Source organism: Strix aluco, chromosome 14 (assembly GCF_031877795.1).
Source record: "Strix aluco isolate bStrAlu1 chromosome 14, bStrAlu1.hap1, whole genome shotgun sequence".
Lineage (NCBI taxonomy): Eukaryota > Metazoa > Chordata > Aves > Strigiformes > Strigidae > Strix > Strix aluco.
The window spans coordinates 2,437,111-2,459,733 of record NC_133944.1 but is presented as its reverse complement, the minus strand read 5'-3'; the positions used below and the strand labels follow the sequence as shown (position 1 = coordinate 2,459,733).

Here is a 22,623-nt window from a genome sequence, read left to right as displayed (position 1 = left end):
TTGGAGAAACCAACTTGGTATTTGTATTACTCTGAGTTATATGGATAGTTCAGTAGCCTTTTTTTTGGCTAAAATTATGGAGTAGTCCTGCATCATTTTAGAAAGATCTATCTGAAGAAAAAAGTCTTATCTCAAGAGAAAACCCTCTCAGTGAGTCTGTAGTGACACTTTCATCTGTTTTCATATGGTTGTTTGTCAAGGTGGTGAGATGTTCTCAGTGATTCTGTATCTATTTATCAATCAGAGCTTACGAAAGTGGAGTTTATTATCCACCTGGGCTGGATGCTATGCTCTACACAAATTCCATGTTTGAAACACCACAAGTATGAGTCTATTTAATGTCTGAAAACAAGATACCAGATTTCTGACCTTTTTTCTTGAGAGCCATGCCTTTGGAAGCAATTGCACATGCAAAGCTGAAGGTAGGAGTGAGGCTATTCGAAATGAATCCCTCCTCTGACTTCAGCTGGAGCAGCCAGCAGTGTGCACTTCAACTTAGTGTTTTCAGTGTATCCATGTGAGATTTTGTATTTGCAAATCAGCTGTAGCCCGAAGTATTAATAGTTTGGATTCTGACAGTTTTGTGGTGACCCTAAACCACATGTGTAAACACAAACTATTACTGTATTAACAGTGTTTTGCTGGCATAAGGTTGCAAATGCATGTGTGGAGGGAGGTGTTGTTTGAAATCAGGTGCATTTGGGGGATTTAGGTTTAGTTGGCTTGTTTTCATGTCTCAATAGCATTCTTACAGCAGCTTGCAAAATTTAGAAATACAGAATGTGATGATGACAATGTGTGTTCGGATTAATTCTATGCTCAAATTCATATGCCGGTGGTAAATTTATTAGATTTGGAAAAAAAAAAATTCAAGTCTAAAGTGTGCTTCTAATCTAAAATTCCAAATCTAAAAATCCAAATCTAAAGTGTTCTTCTGATCCCTTTGGACAGTCTTCTACTTCTGGTCCGAACGTTGAATAAATATTCAGCATTGCCGTTGTCGCTATTATTTGCTAATTATATTACTTCAATACAGTTTTCCTCGAATGGGAAGGAAAACTTTGATGGTCACTTGAAAACTTACCTGCTATCAAATTTAGCAATCTGATAGAATTATTCACCACTTTGGCACTAATTTATTGAACATTTAAGTAAACTCCAAATTACTGATAAAGTTCAACAAGAAAAAAATCTTGTAGCTGGGTGCAAGTACTGGCAACAAGGCACAGAAATGAAGAGAAATAATTTGACAACAAAACCTTAATTTAGGAGCAATGTTTTATAATTTTGAACTTGTGGTATTTTCATTTGAATAAATAAGTTGCGACTGTATAGTAAAACCTAAAGGATGGGAAGTCTAGTTGAGTTTCCACCCTTGAGTCTTTGTGGATCATCTTGCAGATGTGAGGCTGAGAGCATAAAGCAGAGATTCAAGTCAGGGTTTTTCATAACAGAAGGACTGCCACAGAAATAATTCCCTATCTGGGGTGTTACATAAAGCATCGATTAGATGTATTTATGGAGGGAAAATCCATCAAGGGCAGATCTCTGGAATCTGTGGGAGTGTGCAGGAAAACATCATTAAATGCTTGCTGTTTTCTTGCAGTTTATCTATGTTTGTGATACTGGCTGCTATCAGGGGAAGGCTTATTGGGTGTGATGGACTTTATCCAAGCCAATACAGCTGTTCTTAAACGCTATTCATCTTATAGCTCTAAAGATGGAGTTTGTTTCATAGTCTAGTTTTCTTTACTCCAACTAACTTGGCTAAAAAGACAGTTTGCTATGGCATTACCCTTTCACAGCATCGTCAAACTGCTGGTAAGCAGTACTTCAATTTTTAAGGGGGCTTCCTTTGAAAGCTTAAGTTAGTTGTGTTTACTTCAGATTCTTTCACAGAGGACTGTTTTTGCTTGGAAAGTGAGTAGAATCAGGCCTGTAGGAAGAATTTCATTTGAGAAAGATGTTCACTATAGTAGCACTATTCTAATTTTACACAAAATAGAGAAAAGCTACACTGGGTAAAGTCAGCAGTTTTAGACCGTATCCTGCACCAGCTGGGGAAATTCCAAGCACAGGGCAAACAGGTAATTTCACCCTCCTTACCTACACTAGTTCTGTCACTCCGGGACTTCCTACTGTCTCTTCCACGATCACCCTTGGTGGGCTTTTCCTTCCATAAGGCTGTTCAGCTCCGTACCCTGAGCTGTCGGTACACGCAGCATGCTGGGACTGGTGCTTCCACAGCTTCAGCACGTGTTGTGCCAGACACGGGGTTTGTTTTGTTTCTTTTTAGAGCTGGTTCTTTTTTGGGAAGAGAGGGGGAATAATTGTTTCTGTGTGCTCTCTTCATGCCATTTGTGATTTTTTAGATCCTTATCATGATTTCATTATTTTAGCCTTCTCTTTCCAGCCTGAAGGGCGTTAGTCTGCTTAGTCTTCATGTGAACTCTTTATGTTATTTTTGGTGCCTTCGTAAATGTATTCCCATTTCAGCACTCCCATAGATCTGATACCCATACAGATTTTGCACTGGTATATACAAAAACTTCATGTTAGAATAATACATCCACGTTCCCTTGGCTACACCAATGGAAAGCACTTCTGTATTGGTTTACTGATTCCATGTTTCCTTTTGCAGGGCACCGACACCCTTCAGTCAGCAATCCAGCCAGAAATGCAGATAGAACACGGAGCAATCCAAATTCAATAAAAGAATTGCAGGAGGCTGGGTCAACCGGGATGTCAGTGAACCACAGTCAGAAGTTAAGTGCTGTAGTCTTCGTGCAACAACAGGAGAGTGGAAATGCCTGTTAGACTAATGGTCACACCTCGAACATCTCCTGCACATAGCAGAGTTCTGGTGATCTGCTTGTCCTCACCTGGAATAAATCAGACCCACTTACTTAAATTGGAGCTACATCACTACATCAGTTGAGGATCTGGCCTTCAGAAAAAATAAACGACCTGCCCTTAGGTACACTTAAAGAGGGAAAAAAAAATCATTCAGAAAGAGGGAACGAAATCTAATGAATCAAAACCATGAGACTAAATTAATGTTTCATCCTGTTCATTTCTTCTGTGAAATACGCCATTTGAATGTCTGCAGATACCTTAGGAGGTGTATTGCTGCTTTGCAATACTTGCTTTACCACGTATAGAAGATCAAGAGCTCAAATATTTTTCACTGTTTAAACAGCTTTTTTTATTTGCTATGGTGTTTATAACAAAAATGGAAAATATTTAAAAAAAGAAAAATCCCATAACTGCAAGTATTAGCCTTTTGCTGGTGTTTTCTGTTCAGTGTAATGAAAACTGTATTTGCAGAAGACTAACAATTTTGTTTGTACTGTTGCTTAACTACTTTTCTAGGGGAAAATGCTTTTAAATGCTGTAATTATGCATTTCTAATGAAAAATAAATGTGTATTTATGAATAGTGCAGCTCTAAGTTGCTCTCTGCTTTAGGAATGAACACGGTTTGACTGGACTGTGCTGTAAGAGTGTAGTTCTGGAGTATTTGAAGACAGATGCTATCTGGCAAGCTCTGCTGTCACACTGAGAAGTAAGATTAAGTCTATAAAGAAGATATGAATCTTAGATCATGTTATTATCTAAATTTCCAGTGCAAGAAAAATGTGATAGTTAAGCTTTTGAGTCTGCAAATCCTACTTTATACGATGAATTTATGAAATAATTTTTTCTAAAATGTGAACAGTTCTTCTGAGCTCTCTCCCTTATTAGTTCTTCCTACCTCCTTTGTCCAGCCGTTTGTGGCAATACCTCAGTTTGGGACTCATCCATAAAAAGCTGGGCTGCAAAAGTCCGATTCCTGTCTTGTTATCCGACCTGAACAGCAAGGTGAAATCCTCTCTCCACTGAAACTTATGGGAAATTTGGTACCGATTTCAAGAAAGCTACGTTTTCATATTTACTAAGCTTGAGTGAAAATGATACACGTTTGCTATAACCCGATTATCTTAATGGTGCCCTTTTTAGGAAAATATAGTTTATTGGGGGAGGTGTTGCTTTGTATTTGTTTTTCATCTGGCTTGCTGTGTGGTTATTGTCAATATATGGCTCATAATGCATTTAATGTATTAATGAATGGGGCATAGCCACAACTTCTACATGGTTGAATTCGGAATAACTTTTTTCTATTTTATGAAAGGAAGGGTTAAGCACACCCTATTTCTGGGAATTTTGTCCCTGGTAAGTATTACACTTTATGTAAATTCCTACTTCTCTTTAGGATATTTCTTGACGCACAAGTACAATGCAAACTGAACCACAGCTTATTGAATACAATGTTTGCAACAGGCCAAGAATTTGGCTACTCTTCAGTTTCTTTTTTTAATAGTGTTTCTCAGACTGGGTGATGTTTGAAGAGCTTGGCATCCAAATAGAAGCCTAAAAATATAGCAAGGCCTGTACATTTTAGCATGGCTGTTTAATAATAATTTATCACTTGGAAATGACAGTGAGAAAGCTGGGATGGCAAAGCTGCTGCGTGCTACCACATACCACTCTCTTGCTCTATTCATGTTGGCCACAGCAGCTTTCTTGTCATCTTCAGAAAGTTTCCTTCTGTGTCCTGGGCATCTTCTGCTTTTGAGGGGAACACACATGCATTTGAACTGTAGGGTATTTTGTCTTTGTTTTATGGTGCAATTAAGAATTCTGTTCTCTTTGCATTTTTCAGCTCAGGTACAAGATGAAATTGAGTTCAGGAGAGGTTTCCTTTAGCCACGAGACTGCTGCATGCTCAAGTCTCTTCTGCTAAAAGTGGTTGTAAAGGTGTACCAAGCAGTGAAGTAGCATTCGCTAGATTTCGAGAGAATGAAATCCACTTCACCAGTGTGGAATGGAGAGTGTGCAAATCAATTGAAATAGGTAAGGAGAGCAGCTTAGTAAGATCCTCCAATGCATTCACATGTTAAGACCTCGTGTTCCTCAAGATGTGAAGTTTTCTCAGTGTTGTGTCAATGTTTACATTAGTCTAAGCTGTGTCACATATGTTTATGCTTCAAAGAAAAGAGACTTTGACATTGAGCCAGGTATTCCTCTGAGTAATCCCTGTCCCCTTTCTGTAGATTTTATGTCCTTGGAAGATTTATGTCCCTGTCCAGGGAGGAAATGTCTTCTCCTCAAGAATGTTTTATGTGTTTTCTGGACATCACAGGGTGTGTCATGTACAAATAAGTCATTCCTTAGAAAAGTAATTCAGGAGTGAATTTCCATCTAGGAAATGCTTCTGACTGTGAAGAGTCTGTGAGGTTCTGTGTGAAGAGTGTGTCCATACAGAGGTTATCGTAACAATAACATATCAACATAACAGTAAGAAATCTTAAAGTATTATAAGAACTCAAGGAATGAAAGTCTTGCAGGGGTACTGAGGGTTTTGCCTGGCTGTGTTCAGGTAGGTTGGTGTTTCACCATGGATGTAGTTCTGCCCTTGAAGATTCTTTGACCGTTTTCAGAAGGTCAGCTAGAAATCGGTTCTCATTATGTCTCCTGTTATTCCCAGCCTCTGCCTTTTTAATAATAAGGTTCTTTTCCCTCAGCAAACCTTCTAACATCCTCGTTTTTTTCTCCTCATGCTGCTTTTGTCCAAGAGGCAGAGACTGAGAACGTGTGACCAAGAATCTTCAGAGGGGCGTTTCTTGTAAGGTTAGACTAGGATCAGCTGCATATTTTATTTGTAATTCATCTTGTGACCTGCAGAATACTGTTTTCATGGGTTTGATTTCATTTTGTGTAATAATGTTTAGGCGTGCAGGCTTTGGGAGAGGAGAGCCTCTGGTTACCCAGCTTGGCCCCATTGGTTGTTTTTGATATGAAGTTCACTATATCCAGGACCTCCCCGTTTATCTTGATGTACTAAAATTCTTGACTTGTCATTATGGCTGCACAGGCAGTACGGTACCATTATCAATGACCTTTCAGATCATTTAATCTTGAATCCCACCTGAAAGAGCATCCATCTCAGGAATTCTTAAGGATTTTGTGGTCCTGATGTAAAAACTAATCAAAATGCTATGGTTTGATGGATTGTACAACTAGAAATTGGTCTAAAAAAAGTGAAGGAAGTGGGTTATTTCTTTTCTGGTTTTCTTCTTTCTTTTGTTCCTTGTTAGTTTTACATATTTTGTCTTGCAAAACAAAACTATAAAAATGAGCACCCTTCTGTGACTCAAAACTAGAATGCCTTCATTAGCTGCATTTTTAGGCATTTCAGTATTGACAGTTTGCCTATAAAGCAAGGAATGCCAGCCAAAATGTTGCTCTAGTGCTTGTCTGCGTCACGGAGATCCTGGCATGCATACAGGTATGCTCTGGTGGCCCTGTGCTTTATTATCCACTTCACAGAACTGCTATGGAGTTTCATGTTGGAAAATACAGTAAGGAAACCAACATCTGAAAAAAAAAACCAAAAAACCAACCAAAATCACTCTAGAGTCTCACTCTGCACAAACTTCTGTTGGCAATCAGTATTCCTTCTGAATTCCTAATTACCTAAGTACTGAAAATTTAGAGCTGTAACTATAATTCAACAAAAACTGTTTCCCATTATCAGAAATAAGAATGTTCCTTTCATTCGCTGCAATCCCAGAGCACTTCTATAAGCTCTGCTGATTTAGATGAGTACTCAGCAGTCAAACCTCATTTCCTTGAATGAAGCTGGGAATAAGAAAGTCATTCAGTTAGAGTGATGTTTGGGGTAAACTGAGATTGCTTTTTTTTATGTGCTGGTACAAACAGACATACTTGATTTCTTTGCTAAACAAGGTTTGACATATTTAGAGGTAGGTTTTATACTCCACGAAAACAGGAGTAACTAACCGTGCAGCAAGTGGAGGCAGGAGGAGTTGTGCAGAGCTGAAGTTAGAGCTGAGGTACGTGGGACGCAACTACCCACGTGCAGTTTGGCCAGGGCAAGGGGTTAACATTCCTCCTCTTTCAAGAGGTGCCAGGGGACTTTTTTAATCAAGTCTTGTTCTTTAGCATGATAAATTGGATGGAACTGGATGAAAACCTATTTTTCCTCATCTATAACTTCACATGCAAAGTTTAATTCAAGTGCAAATGTCTCCTTGTCTGACTTTTTTGCCTTTTTTTTTAAACTTATGTGAGTTCTCCTTTTGAAAGGTTTCTCATGTTTGTTTCCTATTCAATCTCTAAATTTACATTTTGCAAAGGGAAAATTGTCTTTTAATGATATTTAAGAAAATTTTATATTTTGGGCAATAAATTATATTTTAAGGTTTTTTATTAATCATTATGGATATTTTTAATTAACCAGGAGGCTGCAGAAAGTTCTGTACTTCTTCCAGTCCCTCAGGTTAGTCTGTGGTTTTGAATGTTTAAGTAAACTATTCAGTTTCATTTCTGTCCATCAGCTTGGGTTGAGCATAAAATTATATGTTACATTATCTTCCAGTAAATATTTTATTGCAGATTTTTCATACTAGTTAAAGGAAGGTTAATCTGGTTGTGAAACAGATCACTCGAAGCCTGGATAGAAAGCTGAGTTTAGCCTGACATGTCTCCCTGCTACGCAGTGATGCCAGCTGTAAGGACAGATTGTTCATTGTCCCTCACTGTGCCACAATCTGGACTTTTATGGTATTTAACTTGAAAATAACAAATATCCCTGTTTTCCAGACTTATTCCCTGCTTTCCTTAAGGAATCTTTGGGATTTTTGTTTTCAGGATGCACTGGGGTTTGCTTGCCAGGCTGTTGAAAGCATCCTATCAGGATCTGAGAATTGGAGCAAGTACGTGAAATCAAAGGGACTTCACTCTTTTGCTATTATCACAGGGAAAACAAATCTCCCGTATGTATATTTAAAATAATTAAATTTTTAATTGATGAACTATATATTAAATTTACCATTGGCTTTCTGAGTAGAGCAAAAAAAATTTGGGAGCTGGCCAGCACCATTTGACTAGCTGGAAAGTGCACTTCAGCCTGCTTGATGGGTGTGTGGATGTGTGTGTGTGTGTGTGTGTATATATACGTATTGTATTTATATATGGCTGTCTTGTTGCTCGAGTTTGCATGAGGTTGTCTCACCTCCTCCTACTTTGGTCCTAGAAGTCACCTTTCCCCTCTTCTCCCTTCCTTTTGATACATTTTTTTACTCTCCCATTTCTGTAGCATTTATTTTTAATCTTATGATTTTACTGCTTTGGTCTTACCAGAGGGGCTTGGCTGGCCACCTCTAATTTAAAATATATAAATCAGAAACCCTTGGTCTGCTGGATTCTGAATTGCATTTAACAGAGAAAAAAAAAAACCAACCAAAAAAACCACCAAACCAAAGAAGTTAGACATTACCTTGTGCACAGGGAAGAAGCTCTGTTACTTGGTTTATTTAAGAGTTACAAAAATTGCCACAGTTGGAAATTAAGTGTCTGCCATTAATTAGTAACATTTTCAGTTTAGTAACCAGATTTTCCCCTGCTGTTCCCACCTTGTAGCAAAATTGAACCTTCTTTTGCAAGCACCCAGGTGAATGCACAAGTAGCTGGTACTGTGAATTGCACTGAGAATTCTGCTGACTTCCAGTCTAGGTTAAATAGCAGCTAAACTTGTCATTTGATGCCTTTCCTCCCCAGAATGCCTGTTTCCATCTCCCCGGTGTCATAACCCTCCTAGGGCAGCCCTTCTCTGTAATCACTAGTTGGTATGATTTAATCAGACACAAGTGATGTGCTCTTTGTAAAGCAGAGTGGGGCTGCGTTCTGCTACCCGTCCCGAAGTGCTGTGCTCTCTCGTTGGGGCCATCTGCCTTGCATAATTGCTCTTATTTAACAGCAATTTTATTGCTCAATCCTCCTTCAACTCTCTTAATCCCTCTGCTCTAATGGGCTCCCTGCTCTCTTCAGCAAAACCAGAGGAAAAATAAAAAAGGCAAAATGTTCATAAAAGAGGAGGGAGGAATCAAGGAAAAGATGAGAAACAGTTTGTTGATTTGTTTTGAATCCCTTCCTCCCTTTTCATTCTGGTTGCCTTTCACTTCTTTCTGCACTTAAATGTGCAGCCCAGCGAGGTGTTTCACAGTGAGAAGTTCTTCATTTTTTGATAATACCTATTGTATTCGTCACTATTTGACAAAAATACCCTACTTTTATCCAAGGAACAGCAGCTTTGGAGGTAGGCAGGGGCAAGGTGGAGGGTAGAGATTTGGGTTTTTACTTTGACTTTTTAAAAAAAAAAAATTGTTTATACCTTACTATGTTTTTAAACAGTTTGTAAGCGTCTTGGAGGGCTTACATCTGGTTTGGGTTCTGCCTGAAATTCCTTTTAGTTTTGTTAAATTGACCATTATAATGAAACTAGGAACTTCTCTGGCATGTTCTCAGAATTTTAAAAAAATAGTATATCCCCACGCTTTCCACCTCTGACGTTTTCCTACATTTTCATAGAAATTTTCTTGTGTGGCAAAAGGCTGATTGCACCTTAGTGTTAGTGAAAATACTTTTTCCCCTTTTGTTTTACTTTTTGTAAAAGGTGGAAGGTATTAATCTTTTCTGCCATAAAATCGATTTTTATAGGAATGTTCCCATAAGAAACTTTGACCTCTGTGAATGTCTTTGCACGGATTGACATAGTTTTCCACGCTGATTCCTTTCTTTGAGCAAATGCAACACACTTAGGACTGATAAAGCTTCATAGGCAGTAAGTGACTGAACATTTTGAGGAAGGTTGTTTGTGATTTTGCTTTTATTTTGTTTTTTCCCTGTGTCATTTCACTGATGGGATTCATGGTATGGAGCTCTCTGTGCCATACAGAAATGAGCCTGACAGAAGCGTGTGCTTGGATTTGAGCTCCCTTGTGGCTGCAGGCTTTTGGCTCCGAGTCCCTCTAAATCTTTGCAGCTTTAATCAGTGTGTAGATTTGGGCAAATAGAGGGTAAGATTTAAAAGCCCTTGATTGCTCTTGGGAAGAAAACACTGGCTAGTGAAGAGCTCTTCAGTTTGGACAGGGAGGGAATTGCAAGAACCATAAGCCAGTCAAATTCAGGTGGGAAACAAAGCAGAGTGTTTGACAATGTGTGCGAAGTAAGATTAATAACTGAACAAACTGTCGAGAGAGGTGGATTCCTTGTCTTTAGGTACCTTCTGCTCTTGACTGGCTGCCGCTGGCAAGACTATCACCAAATGCAGCCCCACAATTTGTGACGGTAACAGGAGTGTGCCTTGATCTACGGCAGCCTGGCACTCTGTGATAAGGGTGCAGGGGTTGTCCCGGGGGATGCCCGTGGTTCCCACGGTCTGCAGCAGCACCAGTCTCACAACAATACATCCACGCAGTAAAGCCCACAGTCATTAAATCTGTTCCCTGGACTCTTTCAGAGGATTTTGCCTCTATTCTTTCCCTGCACAGCACATGCCGTAAAGCACAACCCAATAATGTATGAAATATCCTAAATTCAAAGCCATAAAATTAAAATGTACAGGTATAAAAGATTAAGGGCTTTGCTTATGTCCTGGTTTCCTGTGGTGGCAGTCTCCTGTGACATCAGAAATTCTTTTTGAGCCTTTCAGGTAAGCAGCAGGACCTCGAGCCTTGAGATTCCTGTGGTACTGATGGGGCACCACAAACAGTCAGCAAATGGTGAGCAGGTCCTCCTTCAGTCTTTGTGCAGTGCCAAGGGACTGAGCAGACCAAACCTTCATGACAGCAGCAGAGCTTGGTGTTTTTGTTGTCATGCAGTCTGTAATTCAAGAAAGTATCGATTTCTACCTTGAAACAAGTTTTTTCAGGGCCATCACTGGCCTGCTTGAAAGCTCATTCTTCTCTGATGAGAAAGTTCTGTTTTTCTCTGTTTATTTGCAATGTTCTGGTGTAGGTCTTGAGTGCTTGTTTCTGTAGTTTATGGGTCTTTTCCAGTCCTATTCTGTATGGTTTCAACTTTAATCAACTGAAAATCTCAAAAAGAGTTTCTGTTTTATATCTCGAGCACTTTTCCTACTTCCAGATTGCAGCTATGTGAAAGTGAGATTGGCCCTAAAGCACCCGGAAATACTGACCCCATCACTAGTTTGTTACCCTTGTTCTGGCTTTACTAAAAAGGCTTCAGCTGCCAGTAGAAAAAAATTCCCGAATAAAGTTTGTCAACATGTTGAAAAAAGCCCAAGAGCAACCTCATGTCAAACTGACAAACAACTGACTGCACTGGGGGTAGAGAAACAGCAGCTCAGTGGTGTCTGTAGTGTAATTCCTGCCTGCACACCTGCACTACCCTGGGTAGCCCCAGCAGGTACAAGTGAGATCCCCTGGTGAAACAGGTTGGCCCAGGAGTGTCTTCTGCCACTAGAGGATATTCCTCCACTTTAGGTATTTGAAATCCCGTTAGCACATGGAAGCAGCACTGAAAGCAGATACCCAGGTGGAAATACCAAATGTAGAGAGCATTTGTCTATCACTTGCTTAGATGTTGGGAGGAAGTATGAGAAGGAGGCTTCATGTTGCATAAGTTAATATTTATTCTATCTAGGGTAATTGGTCTTCTTTATCTTAATAGTGGCATACCAGAGTTTTTATGTGTCAGAGACACAAGGCAGGTATCTTCCCAGTTACTGCTGGGGAAATTCTGGAGTGGTTCATAGCAATAGCTCCCCCCACACTTGTGCAGCCCAAAGTGACCGTAGGTCGAAGTCACCAACGGCCCACATCTCATCCCAGGCAAGGTGTACAGCTCCTTAGTTTCCATTCTCTGTGTCCTTTACTTTGTCCAGAGAAATAACACGATGGCAGGAGAGTCTGGGATGCATCAGAGATGCTGGTTCTGATGAGTACATGGAAGCTGTAGCCTGCAAGTTATTACTAGAATGTCCATGCTCATCTGCGCCTGCCAGGTTTGCTCAAAGCTTGGGAGCAGTCTGAGCTGAGCTCTGCTTTTTCTAGTCTCTTCTGTTGGGCTGCACAGATCTGAGAAAGATGATGGAGAATGGGCAGTGTCAAGCGTGCCTGGCTGTGACAGGACTGTCACATAGGAAGCCTTTGGCTCAGAAATCAGGTAACATTGGCAGCTGTTTCATCCCGCACGACTGTCCATGGAGGGGGGAATGCGCCTTCTCGTCTGCTTTGCAGCTCCCTGTAAGGGTTGAGTTGGGCTAAAAGTGCATTTTACTGGGTTGTGACCAGTGAACAGAAAAGTGGTAGGTTCTTGTGCACAGATGCTTGTTTGTAGCCGACAGCAAAAGTCTTACTATTGAACAATGCTTCTGTCTGTAGGTGGTCTGGAAACCGAGGGAGGAGGGGTGGGTTGATAAAGATCATAAGAAAAAGAATTCAAGACAGAAACAATTTAAAAAAAAAAAAAAAAAAGACTTGAAATCCCTAGTCTTTTGAGACCAGTTGGTTTCTAAGGGTCCATAGTTAAAAATATCATAATTAAAAAGATCTTTCTTATAGTACGAAGTTACTAAGGAGGGAGCATCTAAGAATATACTTTTTTTTTTCTTAAAATGCTGCCTTCCCACTTCCTGCTTCTCCGCAGTCTTTTGTACCTAAGAGGGTTTTGTGGGTGTTTACTAGACACTTCCAGCAGAAGGAGGGTTAAGTACATGAGAAGGGGGTGGAGAGGGAATCCCAGCTTGGAACTTGAGACTTTCCAGCTGAGAAAGAAAGATTCAGAGATGCAGACGTAATCATACAGCACTGCAATCAACTCCTGTGTCAAAAGAAGTCAGGAAAAGCACATAAATAACTCCACAGCCACACTTAATGTAGTGCAGGACATATATCAGTAATGCCACCACTTCCTCCAGGGTGAGTATAGAAAAGCTTCCTGTCTAAACGCTTGCAAAATGGTTTAAATACTTTGAAATGGCTTGGTGTAAACTTCAGAAGTTGAGGTAGCTTTGAGCTCAGATTATTTGATACCAGATCAAATTTTATCTTATTGCAAGTTTCAGGTTTCCTTGCAAATAGTCTCAAGAAATAAACTGTGGTTGTCTGAAGCATAATCTGTATTGTTTCCTGCTGTAAATTCAAAAGTCCAAACGAGCTGCCAAGGACTGAAGAGCACACTCATTTAGCGGGAATGCAAATTTGTCTGTATTCTTTAATATACAAATTTGAGCAGTTCTGTTTTAATGGCTTAACTCCTTCCAGCTAATTGCTTGAGTTGCTCTAGTTATCTGCCTGCTCCAGTGTAACCTTTTCAGGTAATCCATGTGTTTGGGATGGGCTTTCCTGAAGCTGTCACCCTGGAGCAGCTATGAAGCGTCCTCAGTAAATCTGGTGTAGCTTGACATTTTATTTGCTGCCTGTGTAACGTACAACAGCTTCTGTAAGGACCGCGGGGTGTTTGTGGTCAGTCTGCTGGTCTCAAGGATCCAAAGTCTTTTGATTGATACAGACAGAATGAAGGATGGAAGAGGAAAGAGATGCTGCTGCCTTGCTTCTCGACGGGGTGCTTTCTCCCCTGCTAGGTGGATGGTGATGTGATGTTACAGATGGTGTGTGATTTATTGCGTTATTAATGTTATTATTACCAGTCTTTATGGAATGGTTCTTGGTTAATGTGCTTGAGTTCATAAACCGTTTCATGCTGGGCTTTGTGTGTGTATGTGTTTGTAAAGTGCCTGTTTTCCATTACAAAACTGGGAGATAAACGAAGATGACGGTCACATTTTCCTAACATAAATTTCTCCCTTTTTCAGTCCTCCTTGGAAACCATAAATTTCAGCAGTGTGTCTGTGTGCTCCAGACATCAAAAAGCCACAGTCAGGCAGGCGGATTTACAAGCCTTCTGTTTTCCTTGGTCAAGTCCTTTGCAGAAGAAAAGATAGACATCCAAATGATAACAGAAAGCTGGGAAGGGAAGCAGAGTTGAAGGAGGAAGCTGTGCAATGTGGGAGGGGAAGGGAAGTCTCCTGGGAGGACTTGTCTCAGCTGATACAGTTCAGGTGGTGGACAGAGATTTTCCTTCTCTTTCTGGCCAATAAACATCTTCTTGTTTTCCTGTTCCTGTACTAAGTGTTTTCAGCCATAAGTATTCAACCTTTTCTTCCTCACAGCTAAAACTCTTGTCCAAGTTGTTATCTCATGTCTCAATTAATGCAACATCCTTTTCTCTTGGCCTTGATGAACACTGACTTTTGCCCAAATCAGATCCGTTCAGAAACTTCCTCTCATTTGGCTTTTTCTTCTCTATCACATCAAATACTTGTCTGTACTTCTGCAGTCCTTCTTGGCCTGTCCTCATCTTATATCCTGTTTCTCATTTAAGATCTGCCCCTTGCACTTGACAGGAACAAAGTTTCACATGCAAACAACCTTTACTTCTTGCCCTTTAGTCCCTTCCTATGGTGTGTTGTTTTCTGTGCCTGTCATGAAAATCTTTACTGTTTCAGTTGCTGGCATGCTATGCTTCCTATTAGGCCTAAATATTATGGAATATTATTCCTAAATAATGTGTTATTCTTTTGCTCTATGTACCCTGTCTTTATGGGCCTTCTGTCTCTTTGAGGCTTGGACCACCCTTTCTTCCTTGTGTCACACCTATTTGTAGGATACTGATATTAATTAATTCATGAGTTTTACTTGTCACCAGTTCAGTTTTGGTCATTAATCCATAAGCAGTGTTACTTGTCTTTTTTTGAAAATTACTATGCTAAGATTAAGCATGATTAGCTTGGAGTTATCACACATTAATAAAACCAGGACTCAAGATTGCAGATTAGAAACCTTCAGTCTGCTCTAAAAACTTCACCATGCCCTGCAGAGCAGATCAAACACGCTGATCTGTTGAAATAAAACCTTTCTTGCAACTTCAGTCTCCTTGAGTCCTTATCAATGAAATATTTGGGAGGCCACAGATCCATCACCGTAATTACCTCCCTGGACAGCAGGGTCTCTGCAGATTTCCTGGCATGGGTGTGTCGAGGAGGAAAGGAGACTTCAGCTCTGCTCTCCCTCCCTGTGTTTTGGGACTTCTGGCCAGGTGGTTGCTAGATCCAAGTAGACTTTCAGACCTCTTTGGAGAGCTTTGGACTTCCACGTGCTTTTTTCAAATGCAGAGTGTGTGCCTGTAGGTTGGCTCTATCCCTCACGTGACAGACTTGTCATTCTTCACAGGACACATGCTTGTCGTTCCATCTGGGGTTTCCCTGGCAGAGATGTGGGAGCTGTGTGGGCATGCTTTTGTGTCACACCGGCCAGCACACACACCTCGGCATTGGGCTGAATCCTCCAAAATTTCTCTTCCTACCAGCTTGTTGCCAGGGGTGATGTTTTCTAGCCTCTGACTCTAAGAGGCTCCGGCAAAATCAGGAGCTGAGCTGTTCAGTAATGACTTTGAGCCACGATTTTTAGAGACCTGTTTTGTTCAGGGCTTCATTCTGTGTTGTTGTAACATCAGCGTCTGGGCAGCACCGCAGCCATGTCCAACTGCTTCTTAAAAGTGCCTCTGAAAGGTGTCCCTGCTCACATTCTCCTTCGCTTGCCAAGCATAACAATAGTAGTAACAAAATATAAACATTTAAATGAGAGTCTGACTCTGTAGCTTTTTTTAGAAGGTCCTTCACTGTTTTGGCATTTTACACCAACCCATTGCACTGGTGATATAATAGGAGCAAGTCTGAAAGGAAACTCCAGATCCTGACTTTACTACAGATGGCTAAACCCATTACTACAGGTGCCATATTTAGCAAAAATCAGCTCGATCTTGTTACCTGCCATATCTTCTAGCGAGCTGTATTTGGAAAGAGATTTAGTAATACAGATCACCCACTATTTTCTTAATGAAAATATACCTGCATTGTTCTGGTGAAAAGTTTTTTAGACCACTGATTTTTGTCCTCCTGGTTGACAGGTTTTGCCATATGTGACAATCCTGAGCTGCTGCTACTTCCACGTGATTGTTTATTTCAGCTAGTGTAAAGCATTTCTCTCTGTCATCCTAGTGGTTTTAAAGAAAATCCTATCACCAAACCAAAAGATCCTATTGAGATCCAGTGCCCACCTGTGAGATCTCATCTTCTACAATAGCAATCTGTGTCTTTTCCAGGAATATATACAGAGAGGTTTGTGTTGTAAATATTTGGGCTGTGAGGCTTATCCAGTTTATTTGGACAAATTTTCTAGAGCAGGAGATCCCTGAATGTGGCTTGTTTCTGGTAATGTGGGTGCTGGGTGGGCAGGTTCTCCGGGGGTGAGCTGGGGCAGGGTGTTGCTATGGGGTGTTGCTGTGGGCTCCTGCTGGGAGCAGGAGGAGATACCAATCCATCTCCTCCATCAGCAGGTCTCTGAGCACAGGGTGCGGCAGCAGTGCCGCTAACACAATGTGCAAAGCTGTTGTTGGCATCACCAGGGCAATAAACAAGGGAGCGTAGAGTGTCTCTGCAACCACCAGACGTTTTTATTTGCTTTGCAAATCAGGTGTTCATAGCCAAAACAGAGCTGTGTTCTCAAGCAGTGCCTTGTCAGCATCTTTTTGGCAGCAGTGATGGTCGCGTTCGCGGATCCCGGTCGCGTTCATGGTTTGTGGCTGATCACAGATAACGCCTGTTTTCCTCAAGGAGGGGCTTCTGCTTTTCAACACGTAACCACCAACTGTGGCCAAGTTCTCCATCCCTTTTGAGCGTTCTAGTTATATGAACACCAAGGTGTGCAGGGCACAGGTCTTGATTTTGGCCATGCTGGTGACGGAGACTGTGACAACATCCTCTCTGGATGTATATCACAGCGTCGAAGGACTGAAGCCTTGCTGCTTCAGTTCCCAGGTGTATTCTGTTGAGATCAGCATCCTTTGTTCCCTGGGACAGCCTTTTCTACAGTAGCACTCTCAGGTTGCTAATTTGAGCAGCTGAAGTAGGGCAGCTTTGTTTGCACATCGTCATTCCAGGAAATCCTTGAATCTCCTCGGCTGTTGTGGCAGCCGGGTACATCTTGCCAAACTCTTTTCTGCCTGATATCTTTCCTCTATTTCCAGGATGTGGAATTCAGCTTTAGCTTAGCGGCTCCAGCTCTTTCCAAAGTGAGTTGGAGCTTTCTGTCATGCCTTTTCTGCAGATTTTCCCCAGATGTAAGCATCAGCTCTGTAGACTTTGGAACCCTCCTGGATACACCAACAAAAATATGTTGCATTTTCCAGTGAAACACCTCTGGTGCTGAACTCAACCCAAATGACAGGCTGAGGAAAGTGTCTCTCAAAGAGAGTGTTGAATGCCCACAAACATGCACTTTATTTTTCTAAGGGCACCCGCCAGAACACTGCTGATGCATCAAGCACAGAAATGTATTTGGCATTAGATATTGCTCCAAACATATCTCTCTTTGTAGGTAATGGAAAATGTTTCTTTCAAATGTATTCTTATAATTATTTTGTCTATACAGAATTTGTTCTTGCAGTAACCTGTGAGTGTAACAAATCCTGATTCTTTTCCTTGCTCTGCAGTTCATAATTACATCTTTTCCAGCTCTAGGTGCCATTAGTAAGATGAAGCTTTCCACACAAAACCTTGAGTTTTTACCTCATTACTTTATGCTCAGTGCTCCTGTTGCTGACTCTGTACTACGTTGTGCACCTCTGCTTTAAAATTTACTTCCACTGCAGCACTGTCTCTTGTTTCTGTGAAGCCTTCCTGAACTAATACTGTTGTGCTTTATTTTTGTCAGCTTTGCATTTGATTCATTTCTAGTGGATTTCGGCTCTGGTGAGGCTTTTTGCTACTTGGTTTTCCTCAGGATAGCCTTTTACTCTCAGTAAAGCCAAGAAACTAAAAAAAAATAAACCCCAGAACCAAAGATGGATCAAAGCTACCAAGGCCACGAGGCACTGTCTTGCGTTTGGAGCACTTGTGGTTAGTGCTCCTATAAATCCGCTTCCAGCTCTTCGGAGTTGTTTAGCATAAGGCCTCCTTCTAGCACACCAACTCGTTCCAAATAGTCCGTGCGTGACCTTCTTAAGGCATGGCTTACGCAGGGAGCAGCTGTAGACAGCTGCTGGTCTTTACTTGGGATCACAGACACCCCAGGAATCCCATGTATTTTTGTAGGGAAAGCCCAGAGCTCCTTTAGCTGCATTTTATGAAGTTTAGTTTTATGGATAATGAGTCCCTTTGCAAGCAGGCTGTAGCAGAGGGGTTCCTTGCGAGTTCAGGAAGTATCTCCATGCTTGGCTCGTTTCTGGTGTGCAATAGCAGCTGTCTTTTCTTTCTGTCACTGATGTTTTCCTGGATCCAGGGAAGAATTAATCCGCTAGGTAAATCAGCCATAGTCCCACGTGGACTAAAGGAACCTGGAAGTAGCAGACTGTCACTGTATTGATTGTGGAAGGGACACAAATCTTGGGATAAAAGGCAATGATAGATGTCGGTGCCCAAGAAAGCTGACATGGAAGCCTAGACTCAGCCTAGTGTGATCACCGTCACTGGGCAACAAGTCAGCCTGTCCTGGCTTTCATCCTTGCCTGGATTATTAATTGTGTTGGGCTCTATATCAAGCAGAGGCTGCCCCTGTGACAGATGAACTCTGTTTATACAGCTACGTGATTCCTGGGAGGGGGCACAGGCAGCCTCCAGCAACCAGCACCCTATTGTGTAGTGTATGGAATAAAGAATCCCATAGTACGTAAGCCTGTCTAGCTTTTCTCTTTCTTCCATTATTTAATTCTTAACACTTGCCATAAATAAGGTCAGTTTCTAAGTGGTAGTAGTAAAAATAATAATAATAATAAAACCTGATGGTAGTTTTACATTGCAGGGTGATGTCTGTCCAGTTAGTCTGAGCTCTTGTCCTCATGTGTCTGGAAAATTTCTATTTATATACAATGTACAGAGGCTTTTTCCAGTTTCAAGGTGGGGATTTGCTGAAGGCCTAATCTGGGTCATAATGAAAACTGCTGGGACAGACTGACTCATTCTCCTGCTATAAACAGCTAATGTACATAAAGTTTCTATTTCTTTTGCACTTGTTTCTACCTCTTTTTATCCTGTGTCTTAAATTCACTTGTTTTTATGGCGGGGACATGAAGCCAAGACCAACTATACTCATTCAACTCCTCCCAGTATTTTCAGCCTAGCCCTCTAGCTGCCTGAAGTGGTATCTCACCATATGCACTCTTCAGCAGCACAAGGGACTAAATACAGGCCTCCTAATTCACTGTCCAGCAGCTTCATTGTATGATTATTGTGTCTCTTCTCATCATTAATAGATCATCTAAGCCCTTCTAGGTCTGATCTAGTCCATTTTCTTATTAGTATAGAGTTGCTTCCTGCAATCCACTTTCAATTATTTTTTTTTGTTTAATTTCATGTGTTCCCAGAAATGAGTCTTTCACTTCAAGCTGTGAAAGCTTTCACTCAATTAACAAGCTAGCTGAATTCAGCTGAATTCCCTTTTATCTTCATTCCGCAATCCTGTTTTATTCATCAATAAAATAGAAAGTATTTCAGATATATACTGTTGTAATTCATGAACAGCGGTTTGGATTTCAACTACTGCTGAAGATCCTTTTCCATCGCGAGGGCCAGCACGCCTTTGGCAGGACATCAAACGCACACAGCTGTCCTGTGGAGACGTGTCCTTCCCAGAGCTCACAATGCCGAGGGCTGCGTTCAGCACCTTCACGAAGCACAGGATTACCCCCCACTCTGCCCCATCGCAGGCGGCAGCGTGAGGACCACCAAGAGCGTTGACCCTTCCATGTGCAATGCGGTTCTCAGAATTTCTGACATCTTTCTTCTCTCCAGCACATGTGATGTACCCAGTGAGGCACTTGGCTGTGTGAAGGTGTGATGTGTACAGACACACAAATATTGGCATATTTGGGTCTAAGTCTTTTGTCATCAGTTCCAGTTCAGGCTTGGCTGTCATCTGAGAAGAGACTGCAGTGGATGGACCAAATTTGGGATCTGTCTGCCACTGGAATAGCTCTTACCTTGGCTGCTGGGTAGAACGGAATCACAGATGTGGATAGCTGAGATCCTGAACTGCTGCGCAGACTCAGACCCCGAATCCTGGAGATGTCCTAGATCCCTTTCCTGTCCTGTGCAGGCTGGGCACAGACCAGAGTCCAGTGTCACACTACTCCCTCACGGTAGTGCTTTTCAGTGCGGGGTTTTTGAAACAAACTTTTTTTTTTACTCCTAGAAAAGCTGAAATTCAAAGGGGGCTGTGCTAGGGTTATCTCATTCTCAGGCCTTAAAGGACCAGCGAACAGTGTGGGAGTTTGGGGATGAACTGCAGGACACAAGGGTGAGGATCTTGGGTGTGTAGGCAACTACCACTTCGCCACAGAGAGCTTGGAAGGAGCTGGATCTGCCAGTGGCAGCTTTTTCTTTTCCTAGAAGAAATCTAACTGCTGCTGCAGGATTTATGCCAGGCCAAGACCGAAGCAGAAAGCCTGGGGCAGGGGGAGCTGGTTTCTTTTACTTTTTGGAACTTTGGGAGCCCTGGGGAGGGGAGAAGTGCTTTTGGGTAAGAGTAACCTTCAGCAGAAAAGCAGGGTGGCCTGGCAGCCTGGAATGACCATCTGCTGCTATTTTAGGGACCAGGTTGGAGCTGTGCTTCACCCATTCCACTGCAGCTGACTGGAAACAAACCTGTACTGGTCTAGCAAGTGCTCCCTCTGTGCAACTGGGAAAGGGGCTTGAGCTGTGGGAGGTGACACTGATTGCAAGTCATATGCTCTGACACAGGTTTTTAACTATCAAGTAACTGTCTGGTGTTTGTGAATTGCTAGAGATAATGCCATAAAAAGAAAAAAATCACTGATCTGGCTGGCTAAGCCTATGGTACTGTCTTTCTTCCTCCAAGCCAGAATCCTCCCCCTTTCCTCCCCTGGTGTTGCTTTATGGTATATTTACCTTTGGAAACTACTAAAGCGTTTCTGAGCCAGGGGATTTGCTGCTGCTACTGTAGCTGGGCTTTAACTGATGGGTAGTTCCTGCATGAACACTAGCTTTCACCCGTAGCCTGACTTCCCTGAGGTCACAGAGATGATGGAGGTCACCACCTCTGTCCAAGGGCAGCAGAGAAAAGCTTTCTGCATTGTCTGTGTTACACTTCCAGATCTGTTGCTCTATAGATTCGGTTGCTGAACTCAGGCTTGCTCACAAGCCCACATGTGCGTGGTGTGGGCAGGCATCTCCAAAGGAGAAGCCAGCTGGTAGGACTTGGGGGTTTTGTGACCAATAGAATACAGCAAAGAGGAACAGAAGAAAATACACGTTTCTTTCTGTATTGCACAATGTTTGGGATGCACGTGGGAGAGCTGCTGAGTGTCTTACAGCTGCACCATAGGCATGCTTGGCAGAAATTTGACTTTGTTACATGTGAGTGAGTTATTAGGCAAGGTAGAGAGCAGGTCTGCAATGCTTTTTGCCACCTGAGAAGCTGCAGGTTCACACCCCAGTCCACGCCCTTTGCACAAAGGTGTACAGTCCTACTGGCTGCCAAACGTCTTGTAGCGTGGCTCCTTCCAGCTCAAACTTAAATTTAGTGTTTGCACCCATGATGTCTGCCACCACAGTGGCTGCATCTCATCGCTGCAGCATTGCATGGAAAATGGTTGTGACCCATTTGGGGATAAAACACACCATAAAGAACTCCAGCAATGATGGCTGGACCTCACCCTCCACAGAAAGACCCGGGGCGGGTTATTCTTATTCAGAAACGTCTTTCTCTCCCATGAACTATTTTATTTGGTTTCCTCGCTGAAACTCTGTGAAACAGCTGAGGTCCTCTTCACCCTCACAGCAGGGATGCTTTGAGGACTTGCTTCCACACAGAACCCAGATACAAAATCCACTCTTTTTCTCAGTTCCCTATTTTTTAATTTATTCATCAGTGTGCACCTTCCCTTGTTGCTCTGCATCTGATACCCGTATGGGAGAGACGGCTGCTCTGGTGCACTCAGACTATGACTCAGGGTTCCCATGTCTTGTTTATGCGGTGGTGCTCAGTGGTGATCTTACCGAGGCTGGAGTGTGACCTCGCTTAAGGAACTGTCTGGTTTCTCTGTCTGCCAAGTACTGTGGAGCAACTCTTGCTGCAGAAGGCATGTGTGTCGTGGTAGCGTCTGACCTTTGCAGTTTGCTGTTGAGAAGAGGGAGACAAAAAGGCAAGAAATAAAGCAAAGCAAACAAAACAAGGAATGGCTCTTGAAGTGCCAGAAGCAAAAGTCATTTGAGATAGCAATTTTTTTTCTTCTATTTTTAATCCACTAACTTTCATTTTTCTCTGGAACTCACGGAAAGAACAAGCTTCTGGATAAGGAAGAGACTGAACTTGTGCTTAGACATAAATAATCTTGTTAATCAGCAAAGCAAGGAAGGGAGACAGAAAACTATGTGACAGTTGAGCTGAAGTTTGGTCAAATCCCTCTTTGTTTGAGACATTTTGCCTGATTTTGCAGAGAGCTGTCTCCAAAACAGAATCCAATATAAGTTCAGTGTTATTAAAATAATTCATCTTTTAAACCTCAGCAGAATTTGTTTGGATTGTTAATTTCCTCAAGGCCCCAGGCCCCTGTATATGTTGAAGTAGATAAAATTCATGGTTAGCACACAGGGTATCCAATTGCAGTCTCTTGGGGGTAGGAAATCACTTTGCAAGCATGCCTAATAGTCCTGGTGCGTAGAAATTATTATTGGTGATTA

General features: G+C 41.9%; 2 protein-coding genes across 9 annotated transcripts in view; both read left to right on the top strand.

Moving 5' to 3' along the window:
- BANP (BTG3 associated nuclear protein) overlaps positions 1–3,436 on the top strand; it is a 153,050-nt gene extending 149,614 nt beyond the window's left edge. For all 7 annotated transcript variants that reach the window (XM_074840146.1, XM_074840145.1, XM_074840144.1 and 4 more), the window contains one exon: positions 2,642–3,436. In XM_074840146.1, coding sequence (XP_074696247.1) covers positions 2,642–2,713 — 72 coding nt within the window. In that variant the 3' untranslated portion in view covers positions 2,714–3,436. The remainder of the gene's footprint in view (positions 1–2,641) is intronic.
- A 38-nt stretch (positions 3,437–3,474) lies between these two features.
- Positions 3,475–22,623, top strand: part of ZNF469 (zinc finger protein 469) — a 263,425-nt gene continuing 244,276 nt past the window's right edge. Inside the window, exons 1-2 of one of the 2 annotated variants that reach the window (XM_074840141.1) lie at positions 3,475–3,564; positions 4,702–4,892. The gene's annotated coding sequence lies outside the window, so the exon portion shown is untranslated. Of the gene's footprint in view, positions 3,861–4,701; positions 4,893–22,623 lie in introns of both variants that reach the window. The other variant, XM_074840139.1, reaches the window with a different exon arrangement.